Source organism: Hipposideros armiger, unplaced genomic scaffold (assembly GCF_001890085.2).
Source record: "Hipposideros armiger isolate ML-2016 unplaced genomic scaffold, ASM189008v1 scaffold_281, whole genome shotgun sequence".
Lineage (NCBI taxonomy): Eukaryota > Metazoa > Chordata > Mammalia > Chiroptera > Hipposideridae > Hipposideros > Hipposideros armiger.
Window position 1 is genome coordinate 1651046 of NW_017731631.1, and position 24808 is coordinate 1675853.

General features: G+C 40.4%; 1 protein-coding gene across 7 annotated transcripts in view; it reads right to left on the reverse strand.

Moving 5' to 3' along the window:
- Nucleotides 1-7245, reverse strand: part of GRIA3 (glutamate ionotropic receptor AMPA type subunit 3) — a 483327-nt gene extending 476082 nt beyond the window's left edge. For 5 of the 7 annotated variants that reach the window (XM_019657923.1, XM_019657920.1, XM_019657926.1 and 2 more), the window contains exons 1-2: nucleotides 6757-7083; nucleotides 5422-5580 (exon numbers count right to left, since the gene is read on the reverse strand). In XM_019657923.1, the coding sequence (XP_019513468.1) occupies nucleotides 5422-5580; nucleotides 6757-6865 (268 nt within the window). In that variant the 5' untranslated portion in view covers nucleotides 6866-7083. Of the gene's footprint in view, nucleotides 1-5421; nucleotides 5581-6756; nucleotides 7084-7139 lie in introns of those variants that run through there. The other 2 variants (XM_019657922.1, XM_019657921.1) reach the window with 2 other exon arrangements.
- Between the last annotated feature and the right edge of the window lie 17563 nt (nucleotides 7246-24808).

Sequence of the window (24808 nt, forward strand, 5' to 3'; positions counted from 1 at the left end):
ACTGACCTCTTTTGGAGGTTACAGCCCAAGCTCAAGGCTCATCCTACATATAGGCTGAGGCTATTTGTAGCTGTTTGCCTGGAGCCTCGACATTTCCCAAAAAGGCAGGGAGTTCCTTTTGTGTCTGTACAATTCCCACACTCCTGCTGAAGTATACCCATCATCCCTAGCTAGGGTTTTAATTCCACCCTCCTGTGGACATTTATCGAATTAGACCCAAAGTATCAAAGCCAAAGGAAGAAAGTCGAAGCTTGATTTTTTTTAATGAAACAGGTAAAGTATGCAGATAAATTTCCTGACCTTCTGAGAAGATAGAAAGAAAGCCTATGAAAGTTCCTTCAAACGTATTTACAATCAAAGAAGTTTAAAATTAAATCATCTAAATAAGCATGTTATTCCTCTCCCTCAAAGTTAGAAATTCTATCTTCTAAAATTCTGGCCCTCTCTTAAAATTCATACATCATTTTAATCCTTTAGTCCATTGTGTAAAATGACAAATCTGTTATCCACAAAGGAAGACTAATAACGATGCCTTGGCAGCTTCATTTATTTTTTTAATCACCTCTGACTATCCATAATAATATAATTAAAAATGTATCAAAGCCAAAAATATATAATAAAAATCTCAACCAGCCCCTACTATTCTCATTCAATCCTGGGGGGTAGGGAGGGAAATGCAGCACTAAAAAACAACCTCTGATGGAGGCAGAAGTGGGGAATGTAGAGAACTAGTTTCATCTTAAGAAAAGAAGTTAAAATTGCTGAGATGAAAAGAAATGTGGCTTATTTTGCAGTAAGCATAGAGAACAAGATAGTTTTCTTTGTTCCTTCCCCTCAAACCCTTCCTGTCTTCCCCATCCCCCTTAGAAGATCAACAGGAAGGTGCCTTATAGGGGAGGTATACACATTGCTCAAAGCTCACCTTTACAGCCTGCTGATTGTCGTCTATTTTTATGGCCCAAATGTACAGCGTCAACTTCCTCCCTCCTCTCCACATAAAAAATAGATGGAAAAAAACCCATAACAAACCCTGTGAGGAGGGGACTTAAATCTTTGACTGGTAACACTAAGGCGGCCTCTTTCTGCTTCAGTGGACTAAGTCAGCTGGCCAGAGGGGCTGAGAAGTGAGTTAAGCCAGGGAACTTATTGAAAACTGGTCAGCAGACAGAGAGGAGAGGGGGAGCAGCAAGGACACAAAGAAGGGGAAGGTTGGTGGGTGTGGAGCTGGAGGAGTCCACATTGGTTAATATGTAAAGATCTGTTTGAGGGCAGGAGCCATGATACTGCACGTCTTCACCTTGGTTCCAAATATTAAATGAAAAGGACAAACATGAAACAAAACAAAACCCACCAAAGAGCAGAGAAAAGGATCAGGAGAGACATTTCCTTTCCAAATGGGCTTAAACAGTTAAATGGATCCTGGCAATTAAAAAAATTATAATTAGATTGTGACTCTATGGGCAAGAGAGTGGAAGCATATCTCAGTACACTTAGTAACAAAATGTGCTCAGTTATAAAAGCAGTGTGCTCTCAATTAGCAGGTATATTTCAAGTGGCTCAAAAAAAATTAATGGAATAAAAATTTGCAGCTGATGAGTTAGATTTAGTCAGCAAAAGTGATTTTGCATTGGGCTCCATTAGAGCCTGTAATCCTAAGTCCCATTCTCAGTCCCACCATCACTTGAGCCTCTATCAACAGATTTTTATTTAAGCCAATGCATTTAGAGCACAATTCCATGGCGAATAACCTTTAAGGTTACATTTGCCTTTTCCCTGCTTCTTGCAAACAGTGCGTAATCCACGAGCACATTTGTTGGCTGTAAAGGTGTACAACAGCAATTTTTGCAATGACAGTGCAGAGAGGGAATATGAGATCTGTGTGCTAATGAGCTGACACTGCAGAGGCTGGGGCGATGTAGTGTGCAGTGCACTACAAGTGCACAGCAGCAAGACACAGGAGGGGACTTCAAGGGAATTGGAGGCATTTCCTGAGGAAACAGGGCAGTGAAGCCACACCAATAGTATCTAGCAGTCCCTAGGTGTTTCCACATCTTCCAAAGCCCTAAAACGATTAACTCTGTTTTTCAAAGAACAGACATGTAATTTTAAATGTATGCACATTTCTTATCATATATACTGATTGTGTGTATATGAGTATATACTGATTATGTGTATATGAGTGCCTGTGTGTGGTTATGAATGTATGTCTTCTGAAATCATAATATTCACACCATCCTTTCTTCTGGTATTATCTAGCTAAATTGAAAAGGAAGGCAGCAAACTCAGTTAATCCCTGTGAAATGGGAACATGTGTTCCAAATCAGATAAGTCTCCTTGGTAAACTTCAATTCACCTTTGAGCTGAGATCCCAAATGAACTACCTTTCAAAGCCAGAGTGGCCTCTTAAGACACAGAATGAAGTTTGAGTCTCTCTTTAGCAAACCTCTTGGGGGGTATGCAAAAAAAATATTGGTTACTGGTGAAGATGAGTCTTTAAATAGCTGATGCCTGGGATTCATTGCAAGGAAACCTTCTGTATACACTGGGGGAAAAGATGCAGAGGAAGAACAGAGATCAGGGACACAAGGAAGGCATTATCTTTTATTTATTTTTTGGGTATTTGTTTACCTGCATAAGTATAACATCAAAAGTTTGTGCTGCCTCAGGATTGATGGTGCAGAAAGATCATGGGAAGAAACCAATTCTAGTTTTAGGGGAAACTGAAACTAGAAATTCTGAATAGGAGCAGGGGGAAGTTTCTTTAATTTTTGCTATCCTATTCCATATTGAAACAGATATGAGACATAGGTGTCCAGATTTGGACTTCTCTGTTTTTTTAAATTATCCCTATGTCTCCAGGGAGAGGCATGCCAGAGGATCCAGGGGTCTTTTTCTCTGCACAATAGTGCAATCTATTGGAAAAATAGAACCTGGGATCACCTGCTAGGCTCCAGTACTGAACTAGTATTGTTGCTGACATCAGATATGTGATCTTCACTTCCATAATAAAAAGAATAATTAAGTCCAGGGGAGAAATGAGATACACTTCCAGGGCTTTCCTGGCCCTGTGAAATGATTGTTTTCTGCATCCAGAAACTAGTCATCTTTTCATACTAAGCTTCTTGGCAGAAGCTGCCCAGAGACAGCTTTGAGATTAGGCCCCCATTCAATGATTGTGACATTCAGAGAAGACTGTTTCCAGGACCACAAAAGATGACAGTTTTCTTCCTCTGTCTTCTGAGCTGTAAAGCCTGAGAATGCAACAGGCAACTGGGTACACATCACTGGTTTCTAGATATTTCTCCTGTGTGTGTCAGTGTGTGCATGTAAGTGTATTTGGCATAATTAAAGGCAAGGTCACCTTTTTTTTGTCTTTCTTGATGCTCAGTGAGCCACACCTCTTTTCCCACATTTTCAAGCCCCAAACCATAACCCAGCCTTATAAACTTGCTAGTGGAGGTGCTGTGGAATTAAGGTGTGTGTGAGTGTGAGGGGATCAATTTGTTTTCTTTGCATGGTTGTTCTTTCTATTGCCTTGACGGGTAAGGCATTAAGGCAACACAACATCAAATGGATAACTTACTGCCTGTTCTCAAACCTGAGCTTTTCATATGGCAATGATCATTTCCTGATTGCTCCTTGAGTAGGGTTCCAGTGGCCCTGAGCTGGTGGGAGTCAATTTTATTTGACCATAAAATACAGAACTAAAAACCTTGGAAATCAATCATTTCTGAGAAGTCAATTGGCACTCTTATTCCAGTCCTCATCAGAGGAAAGATGAAGTCACTAAATATTTCAACACTAAAGTCAGTTGAAATATTATTTGTAATTAACAACAATAAATCCTGGTAATTTCATACATTTGGTCTTAAATCTATTCTAATTGATACTTAGAAAGCTGCATCTGAGCATCAGCCCCCTTGACAAGAACGCAGAGCTGCAAGGTTAAGAGTCAGCTGTGTGTTGTAAGTGCTATAGAGACAGGCTGGGATTACTGAAATAAGATGCAAAGTATAGACAGACATTTTGTAACTTTTACTCTTAGCTGGAATTAATAAGTTCCTATTTTTGTCATTGTCAGAAAGGCAAAGAATGTCAAATACAGAGTATCTCAGCACATGTTCATATAAGGATCTTTACCTTCAGCTAAAATTTTCTTAAAGGTGAAAATCACATTTCTTGCAAAGTACTTCACCCCCATATCCTTGACCTATGTCTTCAAATCCAAAGAACCTGTGCCTTTGGAGACCCTTTCAACAGTTTTTGGAAATGTTTGAGGCAGAAGAACTTCAAGAAATTATTATATAAAATTTCACACAACCGAACATAAATTTCTTCCCTGAATGAAAGTCAGAAAATGAAAATTGCAAACTATATAGGCCATAAAAGCAAAACATATTTATGCCATTATTGGCCTCACTGTTGTGAAAACTTTTAGTGAAATAAGCTTAGATGAAGAACTGTTGGTCTTCCTCATAAAACATTCCATTCAAGAAAAACCTGTGTCCAACAGGCTGTCATTTGTGTTCCTGTGGTTTTACTTCTCAAAATGTCCCCTTTCCAGAGGAACCATCACTGGGGCACAACTAGGTATTTCAGAAATGGCTTTGGGACTGATGAAATTCCTCCTTTTTGATATTCAGTTTCCCTGCTGCAAGCCTTCCCCCTCCATCTTTTGCTCTGAATTAAGAGCATATTGTCCTTAACAATGATGGGGTGAACAACACTAGGGGAGACAAAACAAAAACAGCTTTCCAAACAGTTACCTAAGCACTGTCTTCTCCCTTCCTTTCAGTTTGCCTAGCACTGATCACTTGTAATCAGTTTAGTAGTCTTATCAGTTCCTATCAGAGCTCTCTCAGTAAGAAAGGTGATATTCTAGGACAGAAAGAGGCCAGGGAGCCCAGCCTGAGCTGTCCTTCAAGGTCACTTGTTTGCAGAATTTTTCATACTTCGCTCTTATCTATTAGGCAATTGTCAAATTCAGCTCATTTCTACAGCTAGGCACTAGATTTAACAGTCCAATAATGTACATCCTAAATTGACTCAATCAAGAGGCTTCTTTTATTTTAATCCCATCTGAAGAAATTTCCCTGAACAATCATGCGACTTTTTTCTTTCCTTTTTTTCAGCCAAAAAAAAGGTGTGGGGGAGGGAATGCCAGTTTAGCAGGGAGGAAAATGAAACTTTTGCATCAAACATTATTCACGACAGAGTTTTGTGCAATGCCTGAAGTCCCTCCCACAGCAGGATCCTCCCGAGTTGATTTATGCCGCATGAAACCTGGATTGACTAGAGCCTCTACAATGTTTACTGAGGCAATCACCCCTCCCCCGCACATATGCAGACCCCCAAGCCCCACAAGCAAAATGCAAATGAGGTCCCCAAGATCCCAAAGGGAGGAAAAGCAGATCTACTTACAAGCATTAGTCACAGAAAAACTATTGGAGGAATCCAAGTGATCTACGTGGTAATTCAAATGGAAGGGCTTCTCAGTGGTGTTCTGGTTGGTGTTGTATAACTGCACGGCAAAGCGGAAAGCGCTGTGCTCCTGCACCGTGTTTCTCATGAAAAGTCCACCTATAAGCAAAGGGAACCGAGATTTGGCTTGCGTCCCCCCAGGACGGGTTAGAAATTGGGGAGCACTGCAGATACGAGATATCTCTCAATGGTACAGTGTGAAATTATGATTGATTTTCAACCTGTGTGTCTTTCAAGACTCTTGTGAACTCAGATTCTGGCCAAGAGAAACCTGATTTTCCTCTAGATTGAAGGAGAGGAGAGGCTGGAGAGAAGGGGAAAGAGGGAAGAGGGGGCTGCTTTGGAGTAGAACAACGGAACCAAGAGTGGGACTTGGCTCTTTCTCAGGCAATAGCTTCCTCTCCACTGCCCCCACTACCGACTCACATTTCTACAAGCTGGTTCATCTTTTCCTGGCACAAAAGGAAAGGTTGGGAAGAAAAACAAGTTCATTATCCCTGCTGCCCCATCCTGTTCCCCATAGCCAACTCCCCACCCCCGACATGACAATACAGGGATTTGGTTCAGTAATGGCAAAACAGTTCTAACTTCTCGACTTGTAAATACAGAAAGAAGCTGAAAGAACTCCCTCTCAGCGCCAGGGAGCCGGGCTTCAGACAGACACAGCGGCAATTCATGAATTCGTGGTCTGCGTGACTTCACCGCTTCCTGGCTCAGCTCCTTGTCTCTCCCCAGCCTCCTACTTCATCCGCTACCCACCCCGACTCCGGTTGATGCCAGAGTCTGGGCGAACCAGAGTGGGTTTCCACCTCCCCCAGCACTAGCCTGTCTCCGGGGAATCAGAAACGCGGGACAGGGCGCACCGGGCCGGGTTATGCGCCCTGGCGCGGCCAGACAGGCAGGATCACCCTGGGACAACTTCCAGCGGCGGCACACACGCCATGGCAAAGTCCAGAGCAGCAAGCGGAAAAGCCACGACTCTTCGCCCCTTTGCAGCCTCCCAGCCCCCTGCATGCCTCCACTGATCCCCTCATCTTGGAAAACCCGCAGTCCACTCCCCTCTCCAGCCCCAGGAGACCCCTCTCTTGTGCCTGATGCTCCCCAGACCGGCTAGCTCTTTGGAGCTCAAACCCCCACGATTCCTGCAAGGTTCCGGTCCTCAGTCCCTTCCCCAGGCCATGCAGGACAGGGACCGCGGCCGCAGCAGCCACGCCAGGGCAGTGATCTAGGATGCAGGAGAGTCTGGCCCGACAGGGCTCGCTAGCTCAAGCTTACCTATGCTGATGGTGTTGGGGAATCCTCCGTGAGAATGACCCAAAAGCCCCAGGACTAAAAAGAAGACCGCCCGGAGCACGCTTTGTCCCATTTTCTTCTGCCTGGCCATGCTATGCCTAAAAGGAAGCTGACAAGAGCATGGGCACAACTCGGGACTCGTCAAAATAATAATAGAAAAAGAAAAGGAATTTGCTGGCTCTAACACCCCCTCCCTTCAACTTGTTCTCCCTCACTCTTCCTTTCCACACTACACTAGTCTTCCTCCTCCACCTCTTCTCTCTCTCTCTCTCTCTCTCTCTCTCTCTCTCTCTCTCTGTCTCTCTCTCTCTCTCTCTCCTCCCTCTGGCTCCCAGGCGCTTTCACACCCCAACCCTGCCCCCCACCTCACTTCTGTCTTCACACCAATCTGGAAGGCGGGTTCACTGGCTGCAGGCTCGATTCGCCAAAGCGATCTCTCTCCCTATCACAGAGCGAGAGCGAGAGCGAGAGCGAGCGAGCGAGCGAGCGAGAGAGAGAGAGAGAGAGAGAGAGAGAGAGAGAGAGAGAGGAAGAGGGGGAGAGAGCGAGAAATAAAATTATAAAGAAAATCCGAGACTTTTCTCCTCCAGAAGATGGTGGATCTAAAGAGGGGGAAAAAAGAAAGATCGAAAAGGCTCAGCGCCTGTGAATTGGGCTCTTCCAATTGGGCGGGTAGGGGGATATTGATCAAAGTTGATCTGACGTGGAATTAAAGCCGCACACCGCTTAGTTCTACTGCAAACTGCAGCCCCCAACTGCAAAGCCTCAGAGGCGCGGCGCTGGTGTTTGTCAACAACGAAGATGGCATTAATAGAAATACAGTAGTCCTCACGTGGACCAGCCTTTGAAGCTGCAACCGGCCCTTTAAAAAAAGAAAAGAAAGAAGGAAAGAAAAAAAAAAGAAAGGAAGGAAGGAAGGAAGGAAGGAAGGAAGGGAGAAGCTGCATTGTCTCTGCATTTGTATGTCCGTCTTAAAGAAGGGGGTCTGGGGCGGGGGCGGTTAGTGGTTACTCAGGAGTCTTTGTAGGGACTAGGAGAAGACTAAGAAGCAGTTCCCATCACAATGCGCCCAAAGATGCTGCGCATGCCTGGTCCCTGACGCTCGGTTTTTACAGCAGAGATCTGAGGGCCAGTGAACAACTCCCCAACCCCGACAGCTCCGGGAGACGAGTACCACCCCTTCCAAAGTGCAGAGGCCAGTGATGAGCAGTGTGGGGCTTACTGCATTGGAGGAGGTAGAAAATTATGTGCCTGGACGTGGTAACTAAAAGGTTAATGAAAAGGATGCAGGGTCCCACCTACGAAGGAGGAGAGAGATGTGAGAATGAGCTGAGATGAGGTGGAAATTGAAAGCTAAGGTTGGAAGAAACTATCTTTAGCTGCCTTGTTTTCTTGGTATTGCCTATGGACATGGTAGCTTAGGCCCCTGACTGATGACCCCAAAAGGTTATCAATTCATTCTCTGCCACTCTTCGTTTACTCTCAGCGCTAGGGGAGGAAAGAATCTTCCAAGTCAGAAAGTGCAGCTGGATCTCACTGGGGAGTGGTCCCCTCTATAACATCTTGGGGATGAACCTTTTGGACTATAAACTCTTCTTCCTAGCCCCTTTCTCCAGTGGTGAGAAAAAAGCAGCCTCTTTATCTTCCAAGTCTTTCACTCCAACACCAGCTACTCTGGAAGAGACAGGTTTTATCCCTCCGTACACCAGCTATTATTTTCATATCTTCTCCTCCTGGTCTAACTGGAAAAGTAATCTGCTGCCAGTGTACAGCAAGTTGGTACACATGAGGCAGGTAATATGGGGCAGGGCCCAGGGGCCCAATTGGTACACCAATTACTCCAGAACTTTGGATTGGGCATGACATAGGTTGGAGCCTATAGCAGAAAGTTTCCAAGCACTTAGGCAATCAGAAAAATGGTTCTAGGCTCTTCCTAATTTTCTATCCATTTGATAATGCAAAATATATTCCTACATCACCACCCATGAAAATATTTTGTTTTCATTTGCTAGTCCATGGCTAGAAGTGAGGGGGAAACCTGAGAGTCATAGGAGACTGAACTTGCAAGTGGTTGGAGCATTGGGGCAAAGGAGGTAGCAAAAATTAGGTTGGCCACCCCTTGACAAACGTGAGGAGTGAGATAGCATGATTCAGAAACAGAGGCTTAGGAAGCAGGTCCAGGTTCAAGTCTATATTCTATCACATATTCTATTACATATAGGCAGTGTGTGACCTTGAGTGACTTTCTTAACCTGAACCCCAGTTTTCACATCTGCAAAATGGGAGTATTAATATTTCTTTCCCTATAAAGTGATTGTGGATTAAATAAGGATTAAATAAAATAGTAGATGTGAAAGCATCTAATTCAGTGCCTAACTAACAGAAGAATCAATAAATGTTAATTTCCAAACTCCCGTTCCTCTTTCTCAATTTTTAAAAGTGCCCTTCTCTCCCCTCTAAGCTCCTCATGCTGTCATCCTCCCCTTTCTCCACTATCTCCCAAACCTCAGACTCTGCTACCAAGTCTTTGCCAGTGTTTCACATCGACATCGTTCCATCATAACTCCTCAAGAGCACTAGGAGACAGGAGAGAATCTGGTAGATGATTTTTACTAAGGTTCTAATGACACGCAGTGACAAATTGATATTAAAAATGACACATTTAGAGGCACTAAATGTTCCTCTTTTTAGATAACATAGTTGCATTTTAATAGGAAACGTTGATGCTTTGACCCAAAGGAATAATTTCAATAGGGAGTTTCAGTTTTGATTTCAGATGGGTGGACAATACATTTTGGAAGGAGGCAGATGGCTCCCGAAGGAATCTAGGTCCCCATCCATGTTTGGCCAGCCATGAGAAGAGGTAGACAGAGAGATTGTGGCCTTCTTCACTGTCATTTGGCTTGAAAAGTAATGGGGTGGGTCAGTAACAAAAGATAAGAGAAAGAAAGGATTTTCAGTGCCTTTGCACTTGAAAATCCCCATTTGAATTCATCATTGTAAATGACACCCATCCCTTCTGTTATTAGACTCCCCTGCCAACTACCTTTTTCCTTTCATTTATTTGCTGCCTGCCACTCTTTCAACTTTTATCTGTCAGTGACAACACTTGGCGGAATTGGACTAATTCCATCTAAGCCATCAGGGACATAGTGGCAGAGTAGGCATATTGCTGTTGGTTGAAAAGCCTGTATAATACATGCAAATTCTTTAACAATTGATCCTTTACCCAAGAAAGCAGTGAGCAACTTTTTGAACTTCATCTTTTGTTTCCCAATGAGGAGCTAGAAATTTTACTAGCAGCATCATAGCCACCAGAAGTTGCCAATGAAGCCCCAAATCTAGCTCTCCCTCTGTAGTTAAGAGGTATTCCTGATGAACTCAGGATTACCTGATAGTCTTAGGACCATGGTTTGCACTTTCAAATGAGCTCTATGATACACTTTAAGTAGCAATAAAATAACTAATTTGGGTTCTTATTGAGAAGTTGTTTTGTATTCTTTCATGAGATGGTTAGCCAGACTACAAGAGGGGACACAGGAGAGGTGCAGGAAAACAAATTTGATTATATTTACAGGTTTTAGAGAAAGCAGAGTTACCATATGCCATGAAGGGGGAAAACTAAGTGAGAGGGCTCAACCAAGCAGGTGGAGATGAGAGAGAGAGAGAGAAAGAGAGAGAGAGAGAGAGAGAGAGAGAGAGAGAGAGAGAGAGAGAGAGAGAGAGACCCATGGTCAACTGCCTTTATTGGGGGTCAGGATAGAGTACACAAGCAAAAGGCAGGAGATAATTTTATTGGTGCATTTGAATGTCATTAGGTTGTAGTGAGGGGAAGGCAAGAAGGGCATCTTGTAGAAGGGTAAACCTGGTCACCTTGGTGGGGTGCTTACAGCCTGTTGGCAGGGATGTTGAGGCAGCAGGAAAATATGAAGTTTTAAGATTTATAATAAAAAAGTGAAAATAGGACTTCTCTTAATGAAGTCTCTGTTTATTTCAGGCTTTGGATAAGGGCATTTGTGTAAGCAGAAAGAAATGTTGGCCAGCTGAGTTTGGAGAGGGGATCTATACCATACACTGAGCTTCATACTTGCTAATTTGATACCTTGCAAATAAAAAAAATAGCAACATAAATCACCCTGATTCATTGGAAGGAAACTGCTAATCCCTTAAAGGTAATGAAACCAAGATACTACAGACATACCTCAGAGATATTGTGGATCTGGTACCAGACTACCACAATAAAGCGAGTATTGCAATATAGCGAGTTGTAATCTTTTAGCTTGTGGAGGGTCTTGCCTTCAATTTGTAAAAAAACACATTTGTGGGAGAAGGGATCCAAGATGGCAGAGTAGATAAATGCTGTGCTTGCTCATCCAGTGCAAACATCAAAATTATAACTAAATTATAAAATAATCAACGCAGAGAACCATCTGAAATCTAGCTGTCTAGAAGTTTAATAACTAAGGGTATAAAGAAGAAGCCATGTCAAGAGTGGTAAGAGGGGCAGAGACACGAAATGGGATGGCCCCAATGTTCCATGTGGCAGATGAAAATTGGGAAGGATATCTAAGCCACTGAGATTTCCTACAGAGGAGCAAGGGACCACAGCCTTACCTTAGGCTCCCCAGCCAGGAGTGCTGGTACTGGGAAGAGGAGTCCTTACAACATCTGCCTGTGAAAAACAGTGGAGATTCTGACCTTCTGGGTGGGATGGAAGGCTGTGAGAAACCACACAGACTCACTAGCGGTCATTCACCCTGTGCTCCAGTGGAGGGACAGTGACATGGGGGACGTCAGAGTCATAGGGGGAAAGACTGAGTTGTGTGGCTGCAGGGAGAGGACTGGAGGGACAAAAACTCCTCCCTTGCAGCCAGAAGGGGGTGTCTTCTTTCTTGTGTTGAGCCCTCCCTCATGCCCCTGGCCAAATCTGAATCTGAATTGATCTGGTGAGCTCCACTTGCTCCACTCTGGTGACTTACTTAGATCCCGTCACACCCAACTCTGTACCACATGAGGCTTTATCACCAGCTGAACATCAGAGGACCTGGCAGCAGGTCTCAGAATGTCCTGGATTTTTTTAGAGCTACCGCAGACCCAGTACTCTTCACAGTGTGGTCTCTCTCATAGGTCTCCATGCCCAGCTCAGGCAGCAAGCAGCCATGGATTTCTTTGTGGCTTCTACCACGTAGTCCTTGGCAGGTCACAGGCAGTGACTGACCTGGGTCTGCACCACAGCACCTCTCAAGAGGCCCCAGTACCAACATACTTGGAGCTAAACTTCAGACCAGTGCAGAGCACCACCTCATTACCCCAAAAGTGGCACACCTAAAGAGCAGTCTCAACAGGCACAAGAGCCCTGGGGTAAATCTCACTCCATATGGTAAGCTCCCTGCATAGAGACCATAAGCCGTGGATATGGCCATACCCCACAGCTAGTCACCCTAAGTGTTAATCCCACCCAATGATGTACCCAAAGCACTTAAGGCTCAAATATAACAAGACAAAGAAACAAAACAGTGACACTACTGGAGCACCCAACAAAGGTGACCAGGGAGACTGTGCCACTGGGTCCCACAGGGCACTTACTGCATAAAGCTACCAGGCAAGACTGGGAGACATAGTAGATCTACCTACCACATAGAAACAAATACAGAGATGCAGCCAAAACGAGGAAACAAAAACAAACATCCCAAATGAAGGAACTGGAGAAAACTCCAGAAAAAGAATTAAACAAAATGGAGTTGAAAATACTGGTTATAAGGATGATTGTGGAACTTAGTGAGAACTTCAACAAAGAGATAGCAAACATAAAAAAAATGCATAAAAAACATGAAGCAGCACCAATCAGAAGTGAAGAATACAATAACTGACATGAAGCATGCACTAGAAGGAATCACAAACAGACTAGATGTAGCAGAGTATTGAATCAGCAATTTGGAAGCTAAGGTAGCAGAAAACACCCCATCAGAACAGCAAAAGGAAAAAAATAATATTAAAAATGAGGATAGCTTAAGAAACATCTGGGACAGTATCAAGTGTAACAACATTCACATCATAGAGGTACCAGAAAGAGAAGAGAAAAACCAAGGGATTGAGAGACTATTTGAAGAAAAAAATGAGTGAAAACTTTCCTAATCTGGCAAATGAAATAGACATACAATCCCAGGAAGTGCAGAAAGTCCCAAACAATATGAACCCAAACAAGCCCAAACCAAGACACAATATAATAAAAATGGCAAAGGTTATGAGGTCTGACAACAAAGTGTGCAAACTCATGCTAGAAAAAGTGTTACATACTTCATTGCTGAATATCACTATGGTCACCTTTGAAGTACTCCCCTTGGGAAGTTATGCATGGGCGCCAGCACCTAGTCCACCCTGCAAATCAATTTTGGAACTCTTTTTCTGGAATGGCCATCAGAGCTGTTGTCATATTACACTTGATGTCCTGAATGTCATAAATATGTGTTTCTTTCAATATTTCCTTTATCTTCAGGTAAAGAAAGAAGTCATTGGGGGCCAGATCAGGTGTGTAGGGAGGGTGCTCCAATACAGTTATTTATTTACTGGTTAAAAACTCCCTCACAGATAGTGACGTGTGAGCTGGTGCATTGTCATGTTGCAAGAGCCATGAATTGCTAACAAAAGTTTCAGGTCATCTAACTTTTTCACGAAGCCTTTTAAGCACTTCTAAATAGTAAACTTGGTTAACTGTTTGTCCAGTTGGTACAAATTCATAAGGAATAATCCCTCTGATATAAAAAAAGTTAGCAACATTATTGCAACAAGTTCTCGAACTTAATTGTCATACCTTGTATATAATATAATTTTGCTTGGACATGGAAGGGAATGAGTTGTTGCCATGTGTAATGGCATGGTTGGACCTTGAGGGTATTATACTGAATGGAGGGTCAGACAGATGCAATATAATTTCACTCATAAGTAGAATCAAAATAACAAAATAAACAACCAAACAAAACATAAACACACTCATACATGCAGAGAACATTTTGATGGCTACCAGATGGCTACCAGATGGCTACCAGAGGGTGGGTGAAAAACAGAAAAAGATTAAGAAATACAAACTGGTTGTTACAAAGTAGTCATGGAGATGTAGGGCATAGCATATGTAATATAGTCAATAATATTGTAATAACTATGTATAGTTTCAGAGGGGTATTGAATTTATCAGGGTGATAGATGGGAGGGGAGTTGGGGGACAGGGTAAAAAAGGTGAAGGGATTAAGAAATACAAATTGGTAGTTACAAAATAGTCATGGGGATGTAAAGTAAAGCATAAGGAATTAGTCAATAATATGGTAATAACTATGTATAATGCTGCTTGAGTGCTAGACTAGTCAGGCGGATCACTTCTTAAATTATACAAATGTCTAACTACTATGATGTACATTTGAAATTAATATAAAGTAATAGCAAATTAACATTCTGTAATGGAAAAATTAAACAAAGTGGGGAAAAGGTGAGAGGGAATAAGAGGTTCAAATTTCCAGATATAAAACAAGAAAGTAATGGGGATGTAATGTACAGCATGGTGAATATAATCAATAATATTTTGATAGTATATGTAGTAGCTATGTATGACATCAGATGGATAGTAGAATTGGTGGGGTTATCACTTTTTGAAGGGTATAAGTGTCTGATCATCACATTGTTTTGTACACCTGAAACTAATAATAAAATAAAATAATATTGTGATAGCATAGTACAGTGTCACATGGTTTCTGGACTAATGGTGATGACTTGTTTAGGTATATAAATGTTGAACAACTATGATGTACACCTGAAACTGATATAATGTTGTAGATTAGCTATATTTTAAATAAAAATCTTAAAAAGAACATAATTGTGAATAACAGTAAAGTGAAGCACAATAAAATGAGGTATGCCTGTATATCGTTTGCCTAATGGAAAAATAACTTCCTTGCCATTTGACTTGAAATTTTTATTTCTTTTTTTTTTTAAGATTTTTATTGGGGAATTGGGGGAAGGGGAACAGACAAGTTACTGTCGTTTTGTTCTTCAGTCTAGTTGTGGAGGACGTTGCTTCACTGGCCCAAGTTGGCACCATCATTGCACTCTTCCCAGGCAAGGCAGATCAGTCAACGGCTTCTGGATGGCCACTCACTGTGGCTGCTGGCTAGTCACGCTGGCTGCTGGCTACATACAGTAGCCCATGGCAACCCACTGCCACAGGGGCTGCAGCTTATGCCATCGCCGCACGGCAGCCCAACTCCAGGTTGTGCTGTTGTTCAGCATCTTAGCTGTGGAGGGCAGTGTCACTGGCCCTCATATGTGGGATCCAAACCGGGGCCCTCTGGCATCCCAAGCCAGTTCTTAACCATCGCGCCACTCGGCCGGCCCCTGAAACTTTTCTTTCTTTAACAAACATCTGACCATCTGCTTTATGACAGACTCTACTAGGAACCAGGGAATAAAGAAACAAAATAGTTGCTGCTTTCAATGCATTTAAAGTTTAGAGGAAGAGCAGATATATTCACTCACTGTCAATGTCAATGCAACGTGGTAAGTGCTGTGAAAACAGCAAGCACAAGGTGCCATGGCAGTATAGAGGAAGGTGTTCAAATATATGAAACAAGACAATTCCTTTATTCCAGGTTCAATTCTAAACCATTAAAGAGACAAGATAGAAGAAGGTGTGTTTTTCTTTCTTTTTTTTTCTACTTAAATTTTATTGGGGTGAAATTGTTAGCAAACTTACATAGATTCCACGTGTACAATTCTGTAATACGTAAACTATATATCATATTTTGTGTTCACCACCCAGAGTAAAACTCTTTCCACCACCATATATTTGATCCTTTTTAACCTCATCTACCACTCCCCTCCCCATTTACCCTCTGGTAACCACTAAACTATTGTCTGTATCTATGAGTTTTGTTTCTTCATTTGTTTTTCTTCTTTTGTTGTTTTCAGTTTTATAAACCACATATAAGTAAAATCATATGGTTCTTGACTTTTTAAGACTGACTTATCTCACTTAGCATCATAATCGCAACATCCATCCATGTTGTCCCAAATGGCACTATTTCATCTATTTTTACAGCAGAATAGTATTCCATTGTGTATATATACCACAACATTTTTATCCAATCATCTATGGAAGGACACTTTGGTTGTTTCCATGTCTTGGCCACTGTAGATAAAGCTTCAATGAACATCAGAGCACATATATCTTTAAGGAGAATTTTTTTCAGATTTTCTGGGTAGATGCCAAGAGAGGGATTGCTGGATCATATAGTAATTCTATTCTTAATTTTTGAGGAACCTCCACAGTGCCTTCCATAGTGGCTGCACCAATCTGCATTACCACCAACAGTGTATGAGGGTTCCTTTTTCTCCACAACCTCTCCAACGCTTCCTATTATTTATCTTGTTGATGACAGCCATTCCTAACTGGTGTGAGGTGATATCTCATTGTAGTCTTTATTTGCATTTCTCTGATGATTAGTGATGTTGAGCTATTTTTCATATGTCTATTGGCCATCTGCATGTCCTCTTTGGACAAATGTCTATTCAGGTCCTCTGCCCATTTTCTAATTGAATAGTTTGTTTTTTTGTTGTTGAGTTATATGAGTTCCTTATATATTTTGGATATTAGCCCCTTATCTGAGGCATTGTTTGCAAAACTCTTCTTCAATTCACTTGGTAGCCTCTTTGTCGATAGTTTATTTCACTGTGCAAAAGCCTTTTAGTTTGATATAGTCCCATTCATTTATTTTAGATTTTGCCTTTGATGTCAAATTCATAAAATGCTCTTTGAACCCAAAGTCTATAAGCTTAGTGTCTATGTTTTCTTTAATGCAGTTTACAGTTTCGGGTCTTATGTTTAGGTCTTTGATCCATTTTGAGTTAATTTTGGTACATGGTGACAGATAGCATTCTAGTTTCATTATTTACACATGCCTCTCCAATTCTCCCAGCACCATTTATTGAAGAGGCTGTCTTTTCTCCATTGTGTGTTTTTGGCTTTTTTTAAAAAAAATTATCTGTCCAAATTTATATAGGTTTACTTCTGGGTTCTCAATACTATTCCATTGGTCTGTGTGTCTGTTTTTCTGCCATTACCATACTGTTTTAATTACTGTTGCCCTGTAGTACAAGCTGAAGTCAGGGAGTGTGATACCTACTGCATTGTTCTTTTTTCTTAGGATTGCTTTTGCTATTCAGGGTCTTTTTTGGTTACATACAAATATGATGATTTTTTGTTCTATTTCTTTGAAAAATGCCATTGGGATTTTGATGGGGATTGCATTAAATATGTATATTACTTTGGGTAATAAGGCCATTTTATCTATGTTGATTCTTCCAATCCATGATCACAGAATGTCTTTCCATTTCTTTGTGTTTTCTTCAATTTCTTTTAAAAATGTTTTACAGTTTTCAGTGTATAGGTCTTTCACACCCTTGGTTAAGTTTATGCCTAGGTATTTTATTATTTTTGTTGCAATTGCAGAAGGAATAGTTTTTTAATTTCTTTTTCTGAGGTTTCATTGTTAGTATATAGGAGTGCAATGGACTTTTGAACATTGATTTTGTAGCTGGCAACTTTACTGTATTTGTTTATTGTTTCTGTTAGCTTTGTGGTGGAGTCTTTAGGGTGTTTTATGTATAGCATCATGTCATCTGCAAAAAGTGACAATTAAACTTCTTCATTCCCTATTTGGATGCCTTTTATTCCTTTCTCTTGCCTGATTGTTCTGGCTAGGACTTCCAATACTATGTTGAAAAGCAGAGGTGATAGGAGTGAACATAGAGCAAAAGGATCCAGTTTTCACTGCTAATTATGACATTAGTTGAGGGTTTCTCATATATGGCCTTTATTATGTTAAGGTATTTTCCTTCTATACCCATTTTTAAGCGTTTTAATCATAAATGGATATTGCATCTTGTCAAATGTTTTTTCTGCATCTGTACATTAATCATATGTTTTTGTCCTTTATTTTGTTTATGTGTTGTATCACATTGATCAATCTGCATATGTTGAACCACCTCTGTGTCCCTCAGATGAAACCTACTTTGTCGTGATGTATAATATTTTCACTGCACAGTTGCATTCGATTTGCTAAAATTCTGTTTAGTATTTTTGCATCTGTACTCATTAGAGATATTGGTTTGTAATTTTCTTTTTTTGTGTTATCCTTGACCAGGTTTTGGCATCAGGGTAATGTTGGCCTCATAAAATGAGTTAGGGAGTATTGTGTCTTCTTCAATATTTTTGGAAGAGTTTCAGTAGGACAGGTATTAGATCCTCTTAGAATGTTTGGTACAATTCACTAGTGAAGTCATCTCGTCCTGGACTTTTGCTTTTGGGAATTTCATGGATGACTGATTCAATTTCCTCACTGTTGATTGGTCTACTTAGATTTTCCAGTTATTTGTGATTCTGCCTAGGGAGGCTGTATGTTTCTAAGAACATGTCCATTTCTTCTTGGTTATCGAATTTGGTGGCATATAGCCGTTCATAGTGTTCTTGGATAATTCTTTGTATTTTTTTTAATTGGGGAATTTGGAGAGGGGAACAGTGTTGGGGAATTGGGGAAGGAGACCAGCAAAGTTGTTGTTCTTCAATCTTAGTTATGGAGGGCGCCAGTCACAATCTGGCTGCCTGTCGGCAGTTCTTGGCCTCTAAGCTCAAGATGCTGTGTTCAATCTTAGTTGCGGGTTGGCGTAGCTACCATCCCATGTGGGAGTCGAACCTGGCAGCCTTGTTGTTAAGAGCACACACTCTATCCACTGAGTCATCCGAGTGGCAGCTCAGCTCAAGGTGCTCAGTTCAGTCTTAGTAGTGGGCTGGTGTAGCCCATCATCGAACAGGCAGTCTTGTTAGGAGCACGTGCTCTCACCAACTGAACCATCCTGCCACCTGTTGGCAGCTCAGCAGCAGCTCCGCTCTGGTGCAGCATCACTGGCCCATTAGAGAATCAAACTTGTGGCCTTGTTGCTCAGAGCTTGTGCTCTTAAGCTAAATCTTAACCAACTTAGCCACTCCGCTGGCCCAATCCTTTGTATTTTTGTGACATCCATGGTAACTTCCTGTCTTTCATTTCTGATTTTGTTTATTTGTGTCTTTTCTCTTTATCTTAGTGAGTCCAGCAAAGGTTTTGTCAATTTAATAATTATTTCAAAGAACCAACTGATTGTTGCATTAATTTTTCTATTGTCTTTTTGTTCTCTATTTCATTTAATTCTGGTCTCATTTTTATTATTTCCTTCCTTCTGTTGACTTTGGGTTTCATTTTTTTTTCTTTTTCCAGTTGTTTAAGGTGTAATATGGGGTTATTTATCTGGGATTTTTCTTGTTTCTTGAGATAGGTTCTGTAAGGATGTAAATTTACTTCTTAAAGCTGCTTTCACTGTATCACAAATATTTGGCTGGATATGTTTTCATTGTCATTTGTTTCTATGTATCTTTTGATCTCTCCTCTTAGTTCTTCTTTGACCCAGTCTTTCTTTAAAAGTATGTTGTTTAATCTCCACATATTTCTTGTTTTTCCTGCTTTCTTTTTGTGGTTGATATCCGATTTCAAAGCCTTGTGATCAGAGAATATGCTTGGTATGATTTCAATCTTCTTAATTTTGCTGAGGCTAGTTTTATGTCCTAATATATGGTCTATCCTTGAGAATGTTCCATGTACACTAGAGAAGAATGTATAGTCTGTTGTTCTAGGATGAAGTACTCTATAAATGCCAATTATATCCATTTCATCTAATGTGTCATTTAGGGCTGATATTTCTTTATTTTCTGTTTCAATGATCTATCCGTAGCTGTCAATGATGTATTTAGGTCCCCCACTACAGTTGTGTTTTGGTCAATTTCTCCCTTTAGTTCTGTTAGTAGTTGCTTTGTATATTTCGGTGGTCCCTGTTTGGGGGCATAAATATTGATGACTGTTATATCTTCTTGTTGCATAGTCCCTGTTATCACTGTGAAATTTCCATCTTTGTCTCTTGTTATCTTTTTTATCCTGAAGTCTCTTTCATCTGATATCAATATGGGTACGCTTCCTTTTCTCTGAATACCATTTGCTTAAAGTGTCAACTTCCACCCTGTTACTTTGAATCATATTTGTCCTTGTAGCTGAGATGTGTCTCTTGGAGGCAGCATATTGTTGGGTTTAGTTTTTTTAATCCAATCTGCTATCTGTGCCTGTTTATTGGTGAGTTCAGTCCATTTACATTTAGGGTGATTATTGATATATGAGGATTTCCTATCATTCTATCTTTGGGTTTTTGGTAGGACTGTGTTTCCATTGTTTCTTTGCCTTTTTGTTGCTGTCTATTATTTTAGTGTGGTGGTATTCTATGATTTTTCCAACTATTTCTTCTTTTTTTTGTTATGTATTTCCATTCTGTATTTTTTTGTGTGGTTATCATTAAGTTTATGTAAAATAGTTTCATATTTAGAGTATTTTATTTTCTTCAGCATGCTTCCTTTCTCCATTCCCTTGTGGCAGTTCAAACCTTTACTCTCTCCCATTTTACGTTTTTGTTGTCACAAGTGATCCCTATTTATGCTGTGAATTGACTTCTGCGCTACAGTAGCAAGTTGTCTTTTTCCTCTTTTTTTAATTTTTTTTCTTCTTTACCCTGTATGTTATATTTCAGTGTATACTGTCTTCTTTGATGTAGGGGTTGACATTTCCTGCTTCTGTCTGTCTGTTCATAATATTTCTCATGTATTCTTTTGCTTTTTAGTTTCAGGTCAAATAGTTTCCTTCAGTATTTTTTGTAATGCAGTTTGTGTGTTAGAAAATTTTCTCAACTTCTGGATGTCTGGAAAGGTCTTAATTCTTCTCTCATATCTAAAGTATATCTTTGCTGGATATATTATTCTTTGCTTACAATTTCTCTTGTTTAGTAGTTTGAATATTTGATTCCACGCCCTCCTGGCTTGTAGTTTCAGCTGAAATGTCTGATGATAATCTAATGGGCTTTCCTTTGTAGATTAATGTCTTCTTTTCCCTGGCTGCCTAGAGGATTCTTTTTTTGTTGTCAATTTTTTTTATCATTAGTTTCAGGTGTACAAAATAATGCAACACTTACGCTTTTCACCCCTCACAAAGGCTTTTTTTCAATTATTATTTTTTATTGTGAAATACACATTTTTTAGAATTAGTTTCAGCTGTACAACAGAGTGCAATAGTTATACTTTTTACCCCTCAAAGGGACAACACCCCTCCCCCAATCTGCCACCCCACTTCCGCCCCCAATATCATACATATCTATTACAATTCCCTTGACTCCACTCCCAATGTCTTTGTTGTCGATTTATGACAGCTTCAATACTATGTGCCTTGGAAAAGGTACGTTGGGATTGAGGGAATTAGGTGTTTTATTTGCTTCTCGGATTCAGGGATCCAGTTCTTTCCACAAGTGTGGGGAGTCCTCATCACCTATTGTTTGAATATACTTATGTTCCCTTTTACCTTTCTTTTCCTTCTGGTATGCCCATTATTCATATATTGCTATTTCTGATGGAGTCAAAAGTTCTTGTAGAGTACTTTCATTTCTTTTAACTCTCTAGTATTTCTCTTCTTCCATCTGTGTCATTTCCAGATTGCTATCTTCAATGTCATTGATTCTTTCTTCCATCTGATCATCTCTATTACTTAAGCTGGCTGTTTCATTCTTCCTTTCTTTTATTGAGTTCTTAATCTTCAGGCATTCTATTTGATTCTTTAAAAAAAATAATCTCTTTGGTAAAATGTTCACTTTGTTCTCTGGTTTTGCTTCTGAGTTCATTAAACTGTCTGTCTGTGTTTTCTTACATCTTGTAGTATTTTCAGAACTGCAATCTTGAATTCGCTTTCATTTAAGTCACATATTTCCATGTCTTTAAGCTCATTTTCTGGAGAATTTTATTTTCTTTGTGAGCTGCCTTGTTACCTTGATTATTCATGGCAATTAATGAATTATTATTTCTCTTCTTAGGCATCTACAGGAGTGGGTTCTGCAGAAGATTGGTAGGAAGAGGTCTTTCTTTTGCTTTCCAGTAGGTGTTGGTAGAATGCTTTATTTTAGCTCCTACCTTAGCCTTTCATTCTCTCTCACGCTGTAGTGTTATATTTTCTCTGCACTGTTTTCTGGCTTCTCCTACAATGGGTTGATTCCCTGGAAGGTGAGCTTCTCCTCTGTGAGCAGTTTCCCTGGGTCTCAGGGCACCACCTCCATTGGGGAATGTGGAGAGCTTCTGATTTTATAAAGGACTTCCTGCCCCAGATTCAGGGCCCGTGTGTTTCAGTGGCTCTGTTTAGCCCTGTAGGGATCAGCCCAGATAGATGGGGGTAAGGGTAGGGTGGATTGTGTCAGGTGGCTTTGAGCAATGGTGGCAAACACCAGCACAGCCATTCCTGCTCTCAAGGCTCTCTCCCCATTGCTGGAATTAGTGGGGTTGCCAGTCTGTGGCTACAGGCCACAGTTTTCAGAACTGAAAATATTTTTCTTTTGATCTGACACTGCTACTGTTCCGTTTCTAGCACTTGGCATGTGGGGGTGGTGCGAGCTCTGGGAGGGTGGAGAGGGAGCTGTTAGTCTCTGTGCCTATGCTTTCTATCCTCTGCTTGGCAGTGAGGGCATAAACTGCCATTTTCACCCTTCTTCCCTCAGTCTTTGCTCTGAGGTCTCTGTCATGAGCTTTGGGTTTATCCGTGTTATATGCTGATCCCTCAGGCAGGGCTATGGGCCATAAGGGGAGAGCTAGCAGTCTAAATTCTATCTCATGACTGTGGTATCTCCATATTGCATGCAACATGAAGCTCTGAGCTCCAAGCTCCAGTTTGCATCTTGCTCCTGTGCGGCCAATGTCTCCGCTCTTCCCCCCTTCTCTTCTCCCCCACTCACCCAATTTGTCCACTTTTAGATGATTTCAGTTGCTAGTCTCTTAGTCTCGCCTGTCTTCTGTGCAGCGAGTTCTTTGTGGAATTATAGTTGTTCAATTTGTTGTAAATTCCAAGGGAGATTTCAAGAGGCTGACCTCACCCCACCATTTCTAAGATGTCATTGAACATGGGGTTTTCTAAGGACCCTTCCTGTTCTCCTGTTACATGGTCCTATGATTCCATGAGGCAGGATTATTTTAGGGTCAGAAAAACTGTCTAAATCACAACTTACACTCTAATCAAGGAACTAATCTATGTACTACTGATTGCTAATTATTGTTTCTTGCACTTTCCTTCCTGGATTCCTTGGGAAAGTTAGAGTTCAGCCATATCTGGAGATTAAGTTTTGGTGTAAGAAAGCTTAGGTCCTACATTTTAGTTATCTATCATCCCATCTTCTTTAAAATTTTTTAATTTAATTTAATTTTTAAATGATAGTTCACATTCAATATTATATTAGTTTCAGGTGTACAGAATAGTGGTTAGACATTTATATAATTTACCAAGTGTTCCTCCCAATAAGCCTAGTAAATAACTAGCACTATACATAGTTATTACAATATTATTAACTGTATTCTTTATGTTAATTCCCATGACTATTTTGTAACTACCAATTTGTACTTTATAATCTCTTCAGCTTCTTTCACCCTGCACCCCAATCCCCTTATCTATCACCCTGATAAATCTAGTACCCATATGATACCATACATAATTATTACAATATTATTGAGTATATTGTTTTGCTATACCCTACATCCCCATGACTACTGAGTAAGATCCAATTTGTACTTCCTAATCCCTTCCCCTTTTCATCCACCTCTCCAAACTCCCTCCCAGCTGACAACCATCATAATGCTCTCTGTATCTATGAGTGTATTTCTGTTTGTTTTTTTGTTTATTTTGTTATTTAGAGTCTGCATGTGAGCAAAATCAAATTGCATGTGTCTTTCTTTGTCTGACATACTCCACTTAGTACAAAGCCCTCCAGGTTCATCCATGCACCACAGATAGTAAGAACATATTCCTTTCCATGGCTAAACCATATTCCATTGTGTATATGCACCACCTCTTCTTTGTTCACTCATCCTTTGACAGACACACAAGCTGCCTTCAAATTTTTGGCCATTGTAAACAGTGCTGCAATGAACATATGGATGCACATATCCTCTTGAGGTAGCATTCTGGGTTTCTTCAGATAAATACCCAAAAGTGGGATTACTGAGTTATTCTTTGTCTCTTGTTATAACCTTTGCTTTAAAGTCTATTTTATCTAGTATAAGTATTGCTACTTCAGCTTCTCTTTTTTTCTTTTCCATTTTTATGAAATATTTTTTCTCATTTCTTTACTTTCAGTCTGTGTGTTTCTTTTGACCTGAAGTGAGTCACACCTTGGAAGCGTATATAAAGGTCTTGTTTTCTTATTTGTTCAGCCACTCTCTTTTGATTGGAGCATTTAATCCATTTAAGTGATTTTTTTACAGATCTGTAGTTATTTACAGTGTATTATTCATGTTTTTTTCTTTTTCTTCTTAAAAAAGTCATTTTAATATTTCTTGTAATACTGGTTTGGTTGTAATGAATTTCTTTAGCTTTTTTGTGTCCGGGAAGCTCTTTATCTTACCTTCAATTTTACATGATAGCCTTGCTAGGTAAATTAGAGTAGAGTAGTGTTGGTTGCAGTTCCTTGTTTTTCATCGATTTGAATATTTCATCCTCATCCCTCTGGCCTGCAAAGTTTCTGTTGAGAAGTCGACTGACAGTCTTATACGAACTCCCTTGTAGGTAACTAAGTGCTTTTCTCTTGCTGCTTTTACAGTTCTTTCTTTGTCTTTAACCTTTGCAATTTTAATCATGATGTGTTTTGATGTAGATCTCTTTCGGTTCCTCTTGTTTGGGACTCTCTGTACTTCCTGGGGTTGTATATTTATTTCTTTCACCAGGTTAGGGAAGTTTTTCATCATTATTTCTTCAAATAGCTTTTCAATTCCTTGATCTTTTTCCTTTCCTTCTATTTCCTTTATATCATTTTCTTCTAGTACTTCTATGACGCAAATGTTATTATGCTTAATGTTTTCCCAGAGGTCTCTTAACTATTCTCATTTTTTTTAGATTAT